The sequence below is a fragment of the Triticum dicoccoides genome, chromosome 4B (genome assembly GCF_002162155.2).
Source record: "Triticum dicoccoides isolate Atlit2015 ecotype Zavitan chromosome 4B, WEW_v2.0, whole genome shotgun sequence".
In the NCBI taxonomy this organism is placed as follows: domain Eukaryota; kingdom Viridiplantae; phylum Streptophyta; class Magnoliopsida; order Poales; family Poaceae; genus Triticum; species Triticum dicoccoides.
The window spans coordinates 669380862-669391280 of NC_041387.1; the positions used below are offsets into that span (position 1 = coordinate 669380862).

At 46.4% G+C, this 10419-nt stretch overlaps 1 protein-coding gene and 1 pseudogene across 1 annotated transcript in view; one reads left to right on the forward strand and one right to left on the reverse strand.

The window, feature by feature from the left end:
- The first annotated feature begins 3217 nt into the window (after positions 1-3217).
- Positions 3218-6134, forward strand: LOC119292225 (annotated as a pseudogene).
- Positions 6135-6296: 162 nt separating this feature from the next.
- LOC119293043 overlaps positions 6297-10419 on the reverse strand; it is a 9420-nt gene continuing 5297 nt past the window's right edge. Inside the window, exons 2-5 of the mRNA XM_037571646.1 lie at positions 9250-10416; positions 7932-8084; positions 7720-7836; positions 6297-7246 (exon numbers count right to left, since the gene is read on the reverse strand). Coding sequence (XP_037427543.1) covers positions 6629-7246; positions 7720-7836; positions 7932-8084; positions 9250-10416 — 2055 coding nt within the window. The 3' untranslated portion in view covers positions 6297-6628. The remainder of the gene's footprint in view (positions 7247-7719; positions 7837-7931; positions 8085-9249; positions 10417-10419) is intronic.

Consider the following 10419-nt stretch of genomic DNA (forward strand, 5'->3'; position numbering starts at 1 on the left):
GGGTGGTTGGGTTAGGGTTTCCTAGGGTGGGGGGATATGGGAGGCCGGTTGGGCCAGGGAGGAGTTGGGCCGGATGGCCCAGTTGGCCTGGGGCTTTCCATTTTTTTAAACCTTATTTTCTCTTATAGTTTCTATTTATTTGTTTTCTTTTATTTCTCATTTTAGTAAAATACTACAGTGGCAAGAAAATAGAGGTTGCAAGCTAAGCCACAGCCACAAACCACTTAGCATCGAAGCAAAATAGTTTTGAAATTGTTTAACATTTTGAAAGCATTTAAATAATTATTATTGTTACTATTTTATTCATTTTAGAGTGTTTAAACATTTTATAAAGGTGTGCTTTCTCCACCATAATTACCTATGCAATATTTGGTTCATTCCGAACATTTTAGTTTTAATATGGGAAAACTTTTATTCTTTGGTTGATTTTGAATTTGAATTTGAATCAGTTACGAACTAACACGAGATTAGGAACAGTAATCGAGGTGACGTGGCATCATTAGCAGAGGATCACTGTAGCTTAATTATCCGGGCGTCACAATGAGCCAAGGAGAAGTGATGATAAATATGGTGTAAGTGCCTGTTATTCATCACACTTGAGGGAAAGGACACCAAGAGCAAGAGAGAAAGACCAATACATGACTAGGTGAGCTTCATTTTTGGTTTTTTGTTTAAGAAGTGATGAAGGTTATTTCATATGTATGATTAATAGAAATTTGGTAGTTACCATTCTGTTGTTTACTCAAATGACTGTACTTAGAACTTCCTTCATACTTTACCCTATCTTGGTTTATTTTCCATCTCCAATTGGATTATGGTTTGCATCCCAAGACCAATGTTTTATGGTGTTCTTATTCCTGATTTAGTTGTACATTTGATTTGTATGTGCGTGATCTATTTTTGCAAGAGTTGATGGTATATGGTGAGCTGCCCCACAGCATCATTTGGTCTCTATAGCATTTGAGTAGGCAAAGTTGCTGTAACCGCATAATCCACCTAATTCTTGACAAGTCATCCGTTTCTCTGAATGTGTTGTATATGTACTGGAGTTTTCTGTATGTCACTTTACATACTAGGCATCAATGCAGTTTTTAGATAGTACATTGGTACCACTGATTCGGCCTCGCTTAAAAAATATTAATAAACAAGAAACATCGCGAGGCAAAGCCTCTCCTTTTAATTCACTAGATTCCACTCATTGTGCCCCTGGTGCAAGGCGTGAAAGAAGAGAAGTTCTGTTTGAGTATTATCACCATACATTTGTAGCAGCAATGCCATATATAATCATGCTTTGAGTGTTTTGCCTTGCGATGTTCAGCTTGTTCTTGTTTCTTAATTTTCTTGTCAGCTTGCCTTGTTAAGCTCCATGGATGGTGGGAGGATCATTCAGCTGACCAAGTGCAGTATGATGGTAATATAAAATCTGAGATTATGAAAGCATCTTTTGTGCATGTATGGTGGACAGACTTAGTGGTGTAGTATCTTTCAGAATCATTGCTAGGTTAATGATGTTGCAGGTTTTGCTTTGACAGATCCCTCGTTTCTTATCGTCGGCAGGACTGTGGTGACAGGGAGCATCAGCAACTGCAATTTATACAAGAAGGTAAATGGCTTGCATGATCCCTTTTTTTGAATGTTTGGTATCCACTCTCCGCGTCAAACTTAGCGTCAAATAAGCAGATCCTAGCTGCAGATGGGGAGATATAGAATGCTCGTCTATAAGCCCAATTAAACTGTTTGCCCATGTGCGATTGTGTAATTTTACTCTCTGTTGCTTGTGCACCATGGACCTGAAAATACTGAATCCTGTATGTTGCTGCAGAAATTTGATTATCTCTTTTTTATCAAGGTTTAGAAATACTTAAGAAAGCTTAGTACTATTTGATGGTTGTAAGAATGAAGTTGCAGTAATTTCGCATGCTAAAGTCTCATGTTTTCACCATCACCATTTGATTGTTTGGATATTTAAATTGCAGCACTTGTTACCTCTTTATAATTGAAAAGGGGTTCCTAAATGTAGCGTGTACCTATAAAAATTTGGACAACATGAACATGTGAGGATTCTATTTTGTGTGCGGCTGGCCTTCTATAGAAGATTTAGGGAGGCTGTATGTCTCAGGTATTTATGGCAAATGTTCGTTACACTTAATTCGTTCGAGTAGGCATTAGCCTTTTCTCTCTCTTTAACACAGTACATTAGTTAGGAAATTTTCAATTGTTGCCTGTTGTCCATGCACAAATTAGGTACTCTTATACAGTATTACTTCTGAGCGTCTACATAAGTGCACTACAGATTTACTTGATTTATTAGATCGTACACACCACTACAAAGTATACTGCAGAATATTTGTTCTCCACTAACAGCAACACCTTCCTTTAAAAGGGGAATTGTTTCATTATTGGAGGCTTTCATTTAAATATTATTGGCAGCTCATTGGAGGTTCGGAGAGATGAGAACAACTGATGCCTCCTGCATAAATATTACTTGCATTTTCAGTTTCAGCCTGTCTACGGATATGATGTAGAGCCGATGCTTCGTGAATTCATCTCCCTGCTGCTGCTGATGGTGCCCCAAGTGGTGGTCCAGTCTAGAGGACATGTATTTCTCCTCTATTTTGAAATTTTAGAACTGAATCAATTTTTCATCAGTAGACAAGCTGAGTTTATAGTATAGAAATTATGAGAGGATTATGCCTTCTCTTTTCAATATGAATTTCCTTCGTGCAATTGCCCCAGACCTAAATTACGAGAGGATTATGGAGGCGATGAAGATGTAAATTATGAGAAGTTGAGTTTATAGTGTGTAAATTAGGAGAGGATTATGCCTTCTCCTTTCAACAGGAATTTACTTGCATGCTATTGCCCCAGAGCATTACCGTGATACAAACATTTGTATTCCCTAGATGAGGATGACACCAGAGCAAAACAGGGTTACAAATGATGATTTAGCATTCACACATTAGACATGACTATACTAAGTATTGATAATCTTGATCTTTGCTTTCTCTCATATGTGCCCTACAATATTCACATAATGCATGGTTTGAATTGGCTTTTTGCGCCATTGGCGCAACGGGTCATCTAGTGAAAAGAACGGCGACTGGCGAGGTCGGTCACTGGTGGAAGTCACAAGTCAGGCCACACAAACCGGGGAACTCGCTCTCTGCTAGCGTGTGCCGTCCGGCATTTCCAACCCAGTAGCACCTCGGGCAGGGACATGGCGAGACCGGCGTTCGCGCACCTCCTTCGCACCGTCGCGCTCCCGTGCCGGCGACCACGCAGGCCGACGCCCTTCTGGCGTGGAAGGCCAGACTCGGCGACACACCCGTGCTGTCCAGCTGGACTCTGGCCACGCCGGTCTGCTCCTCCTGGCGCGGCGTGGCCTGCGACGCCGCCGGCCGCGTCACGTCGCTCAGGCTCCGGGGGTTTGGAGTCGGACTCACCGGCACGCTGGACGCCACTGCCCTCCCAGCTCTGACCGCGCTCGACCTCAGCGCCAACCAACTCAGGGGCGCCATCCCAGCGAGCCTCTCACGGCTGCAGTCCCTCGTCAGACTCGACCTAGGCAACAACTATGTTCAACGGCTCCATCCCGCCGCAGCTTGGCAACCTCTCCGGCCTCGTCGACCTCCGCATCTATAACAACAACCTCGCCGACAGCATCCCGCACCAGCTCAGCAGGCTCCCCAGGATCATGCATCTCGACCTGGGCTCCAACTTCCTCACTGACCCAGACTACCGCAAGTTCTCGCCCATGCCGACCATCACCTTCTTGTCGCTCTACCTCAACTACCTAACCGGCAGCTTCCCGGAGTTCATCCTCAAGAGCGGCAACATCACCTACCTCGACCTGTCGCAGAACAATATCTCTGGACCGATACCGAGGTCGCTGTTGAAGCTGGGGAAGCTCCAGGACCTGCGGGTTGGCGATAACAATCTGATGGGTGGAATTCCCAAGTTCCTTGGGTCCATGTCTAAGCTTAGAGCTCTCGAACTCGGCGGCAACCTGCTCGGCGGATTGATCCCGCCAGAGATTGGCGGCATGACGGCGTTGCAAGTCTTGGACATCAACACCAACCATTTGGAAGGTGAGCTGCCCACCGCCATCACATCACTCAGGAATCTCCAATACCTCAACCTGTTTCACAACAACTTCACGGGCACCATACCTCCGGACCTTGGTAAGGGGCTAAGCTTAATCGACGTGAGCTTCGCCAACAATAACTCCTCCGGCGAGCTGCCGCATAGACTGTGTGATGGCCTCGTGCTGCAGAACTTCACTGCGTCACACAACAACTTCAGCGGCAGGCTGCCATCCTTCCTTGAGAATTGCACGTCGTTGTTACAGGTGCGGCTGGAAGGCAATCAATTCACCGGCAACATCTCCGAAGTGTTCGGTGTCAATCCCAACTTGGACTACTTGGATGTCTCAGTGAACCAGTTGGGAGGGAAGTTGCCGTCTGATTGGTCACAGTCAACCAATCTTACACGCTTACGCATGAACGATAATCAAATATCTGGCAATATTCATGAAACCTTCTGCAGATTGACCTCTCTCCAGGAACTGGATCTATCAAATAACCAACTCACTGGAGAGCTCCCAAGTTGCTGGTGGGAATTCAAACTTATGTTAGCTATGGATTTGTCCAACAATAGCTTTTCAGGTGAACTTCCCATATCAACGAGCTTGGGCCTTAAACTCCAGTCACTTCGTCTTGCTAACAATAACTTTCTTGGAGTTTTTCCATCCGTAATTGAAACCTTCAGAGATCTCGTCATCCTAGATCTTGGTAACAACAAGTTCTTCGGTGATATCCCCTCTTGGGTTGGAACAAGTGTTCCTCTTCTAACAGTTCTGAGCCTCACATCCAACAATTTCAATGGTGTTGTTCCACCTGAGTTATCCCAACTTTCTAATCTGCAAGTCCTGGACCTGTCCAGCAACTCCTTCTCAGGTGAGATCCTCACGGCCATGGCAAACCATAACTGCTCTCTCGACTCATTTCATCTTGCAGGCAATGGCTTTGCCGGCGCCTTCCCACCGTTCCTGCAAGGCTGCAAGTTGCTGGCCACCCTGGACATTGGGAACAACCAGTTCTTTGGTGGTATCCCTGCATGGATTGGGAGTCAGCTTCCATCACTGAAAATCCTTAGGCTTAGATCAAACAATTTCACCGGACAAATTCCCCCAGAATTATCGAGGCTTTCGGAACTTCAGCTGCTCGATATGGCCAACAATAGCTTGACAGGATCGATTCCTGTAACCTTCAGAAAATTGACCTCCATGAGGCACAATCTTCCCCAGTTGGTCCAACCGAGGGATTCCGCTCCTTTAAAGATTATGGCCAATGGACGACCGCGGGTGGATCAGTTCCCAGAGAGAGTCAACATATCCTGGAAGGGCCATGAACAAACTTTTCAGAAAAGCATTGGGTTAATCACAGGTATCGACCTATCATGCAATCGACTTACGGAGAACATCCCTGAGGAGCTAACATACCTGGAAGCTCTCCGGTTTCTGAACTTATCCAGAAATGATCTATCAGGCAGTATTCCAGAGAGAATCGGCAGACTGGAGCTCCTGGAGTTCCTTGACCTCTCATGCAATGAACTTTCAGGTGGCATTCCTCCCAGCATCTCAAATCTGCCGGCCCTCGGTGTGTTAAATCTCTCAAACAATCACCTACAGGGCCGCATACCCACCGGGAATCAGTTGCAGACACTTGCAGATCCATCAATATATGGCAATAATCTAGGGCTCTGCGGCTTCCCCTTGAGCCCGTGTGAGCCTACATTGGGCGAGGGAATTGAAGACCACACAAAACTCATAGACCTGGGGCTGTGTTACTCTGTAATTCTTGGCATCGTTTCTGGCTTCTGGCTTTGGTTTGGAGCTCTGTTCTTCCTGGAGAAGTGGAGATTTTGTTTTCTCCGTTCTGTTGATGGCTTAGGGGTCAAGATAGGTGTCACCCGCTAAGGCTTTCTATAATCACATGTAAATCAGCAGGAACGACATTAGCGTCAATTATGTACTGTATGCAGCATGCTGCTTTTACTTTTTACAGTTGTAACACTAAACTGAACTATATTAGCAGTAACATAACTGCTGAACTATAGAAATAAGATATAACTGGGTAATACTAATACATATGCAGCTTTGTTACCTACCATTGCAGAGCAATGTTGGAGAACGCAACCACCGGCAGAAGGGCATATCCTGAGAAGTAGAGCACAGCAAGAACTCATTAGTGCGACCACCTCGTTATCAGTCTCATTATAGCAAATGCAATTCTCCATGACAAACAAACCATAAACAAAAACAACTGGCGAAGCCCTGTATTACAACGGAAGTTTACATCATTCCTTTCATTTTACATGAGTGCCGTTGCCAGCCACTTCTCTAACAAAGAGCAAAACAAGAACCCAGCCAGTGAGCACCGTTCCCTTGCTCTCAGTCTCCACGGCACACACACCTAGCAAGTCTGATCCCTTTGTGAGTTTCCATCTCTTCCTTCCTTCCTATGAGTTTTGTACATCACATGCACCATCATCTCCAACTTGGGAGCTTCAGTGAAGATCACAGAAGCATTAGCGGCGGTGTCAGTGCTGGAAGCAACACATGTAAAGCTCAAAAAAAAGCTCTCTTTGTCCCCGCCACCATCGCGTACAGCAACACGAGGCCAGTCAGCAGCTTCTTCGAAGCAAAAACTCTAAGATTGATCTTTACCCTGTGCGCCCTCATGAACCTCAGCACCGCCTGTCCCACAACCGCCAGCAGCGAACAGATAGCCACGAGAGCCATCCTAGCGGCGTCCTTCGGTCCCCCTATTGTCGTCAGATCGCTCCTGTCAAACTTGATGTACGTCGGGTTAGCAACGCTATCATCAGCAGCACCGTCGCAGCCAAGTCGAAGGGCGTCGTTCAGCCGGTCAGAGATGTGGATAAGGATCCTCGCGAGCCAGGCCACTTCAGTCTCCGAGATGGGCCTCTTCATCCAGTCGCCTCTGTATCTTACTTCGCCAAACTTGCTCCTCCCCGAATGGGGATGCTTAGGTGTAAATATCTCGCCGCGCCCTGGATGTTGATGCTGCAACTCTTGCGCTGAAGTATTCTGGTGGTGGATGCCTTCAATGCGGCCCTGGAAGATCTTTTTCATCCGGGATTTTATCAGATCCAACGACTGGAGAGCTTGTACTGTGTCGCCTGGCAGGCGTTGTATCTCCAGCTCTGCTCGGATCAGAAGGAGCTTCACAGAAATGAAAAACCAATATCAGCATCCACCCATATTTAGCTTTCAGAAAATTATGAAAAAGAATATACACAAGCAGAGCACAAATGAAAAATAATTCACCAGTATGCACAAGGTAGTGTTAGCGAAATTACAAATTGTTTTCCCAGTCCCTCAACATTGATACAAAATATATGTTAAGTTATAGTCTTAATGAAAGTGTAAGTTATGCCAGACAACTCACTAAACTATCCTCCAGTAATATAAGGCAACTACAAATAAAATCCTCGCTACTAGTTCTAAATCATGATAATCCTGTAACTCAGTTGATTTGTTCAGCAGTACAACTCAAGTACTAATTCGGCTGAACTGAAAATGGACACATATACTGGAAGTGGAATCAAGCATGTAATGATGCGAGATATAGTAATCATGGTTAAAGTGACTAGAACAAACAGGCTAAATTATAAATCATGTAACAAAATGTGTACCTGAAGCAGATGATAAGCCCCGTCCTCACCACTATTGAAAAGTCTTAGATCAGAGTTCCAATGCTCATGCAAGAAAGATCCATCTGCATCAGTTTCTGTCAGACCATCCTCCCAATCCTGTAACAGACCACACAGGTTATACAAATATTTAGGGCAGCAACTTCATAATGTAATCAAATACAATTTCAAATCACAATTTAGCTGTAACCCACCTTTAGCTGCTCACGGATTGACGGAACATACTTGATTATGTCATCTGATTCTGAAGAAGTTGACGGTGAAGTAACCAGTTTAGAATGATAGGCAATATCCACTTTATATAGAAGATCCACCAGTTCTGTTGACGAAGACAAGACTTCCAATACCTGAATAATACAAAACAAGCATGTAATTGGTCAAATAATACTCAAGGATAGTGCAAAACAGAATAAACAAAACAGTTCTTGTATTTCATTAATTTGTTAATCTGAAGCTGACTAGCTTGCTTCTCCCTGTTGTAATGGAAACCTTTGAATTGCACATAACCACAATAGGCACAAGGTGCTCCTTGACAAAACAATTATCATAGACTGTTCGTCACAGAAATGCATGACTAATAATTTTGGAGAGTATACACTGAACAGAGAGTATACACAGAAATGCATGACTAGCTTGCTTCTCCCTGTTGTAATGGAAACCTTTGAATTGCACATAACCACAATAGGCACAAGGTGCTCCTTGACAAAACAATTATCATAGACTGTTCGTCACAGAAATGCATGACTAATAATTTTGGAGAGTATACACTGAACAGAGAGCCTTAAAACACTGTCCAATAAAGTAAGAACATCCAACAAAGGACCTTAGGCATGTTACAGACTCGCACATTTACATTTATGTTTGGCAAACTTAGCAGGACAGTGTAGGAGGCTTAAACTACTGAAGACATATAGATATAGGCACAACATCACTGGTGGCAGGTTATCATATTATATGTACATAAACAGAAATGTGCAGACACTATTAGCTCAAAAGCTTACAGATCGACATACCTACCAAGGGTGCTCCATTGACAGACTATATAATTTCGCTATGTCCTGCTTTCACAAATTATATTTTATATGGCAAGTACCGTTCAGAACAGTGGGAGCTTCTCAATCATATATTTACAATCCTAGCTTTGAGGGACCGAACAAGAACAACAAACTCCCGCACCTATGAACTTCCACAGATCTCTATCTCCTGGTGGTTCATCTTGGCCGTATCGGTTTCCTTATCATACACCAAAGCGTGAAGCTAAAAACACCGTCATGAGCCTAAAAATTATTTTTAGTTGCAAAACATGTAGTGAGCTAGTAAAACAAGCAAGACCCTGACACCTGCAAGGCGCAAACCCAGCACCCTCATTTCTCATGTTTCAGTTGTCACAACTTGTTGGCATTAATGACCATCACGGAATACGAGACCTCAAGCGGCTAAATCTAACGCTGAACATAAATTCAATCACGTATGGCATGGCAACAGACGTAAAACTCAGGAACCGGGACTAACCTTTAAAATCATCACGAGCACTGAGGAGACATCAGAATGGATAAACTTGTGTGCAAAACCCAGGAAATGCACCACCATCGAGCTATAGAACAGGTAATTGGACAGCACATAACTCTTCCACGATGGAGTATACAGCAGCTCCCCTTTCTTCATCACCTGTGTGTCCGTCCCCTGCATCCGGGACACATCATACTCATCCAGGTCCTCTTGCGTAACCTTCCATGGCTCCATATATGCCAACCACACAGAGAAGACTTGCGTCGCATTTTTTATCACCGCGCCAATGGGGCAGAACAAGAAGGCCCTCAACACAAACCGATACATAGGCCTCTGTATCAGGGGATTCCAGAATCCAACCTGGCTATCGCAGACCACATTCCTCGCTGTCATTCCTTCAAACACCATGCGTGCAGGACCACCGACACAGCAGTTCAGGTACATGACGAGCAGCTTGACCGCATCCCCGAGCCCAGGGGACGGCGGCTGCTCGCTCAGCTCGGCGCGAGCCCGGGAGGGCAGCTTGAGTCCGAACGCACGGTACGTCTGCACGGGCAGCGGCGAGAAGTCGTCCCCCACGAGCCAGAACTGGACGAGCGTGTGGAGGAAGAACTCGGCGCGAGCAAAAGGGTCAGCGGCGTCTGCGCCTTCCTCGCTGGCGGTGCGCTGCAGGAGGGTGCCGGTGAGCCGGCGCACCGGCGTGCACGCGGCCGTCGGCACGAACTCCCTGAGGTAGGCGTAGAGCAGCTTGAGGTACAGACAGGGCTCCGGCTTCTGGCCCGGCTTGCGGGTGCCGGCGGTGGTGGGCGCGAGGGTGGAGACCCAGGACTCGATGCGGGAGCGCGATTTGTGGGTCGGGGCGGAGGCGGAGGCGGCGGGATCCGCGGAGGAGACGGGGTAGTATGCGAACCAGAAGAGGAAGTACTCGAAGACGGAGAGGTGGAGCTCGGCGCCGACGCGGGCGGCGAGGAGCGGGGAGGCGAGGGCGCGGCCGGGGGCGTCGGCGTCGGAGTCGGCGAGGGCGACGCGGAGCCAGTAGGGGAGGCGCTCGGAGGGGAAGGCGAAGCGGATGAGGGCGCGGCGGTCGGCGGCGGCGGCGGCGGCGAGGAGCGGGCCGGAGGGGGCGAGGAGGGCGAGGAGGAGGCCGGCGAGCGCGGGGTCCGGGTCGGGGCC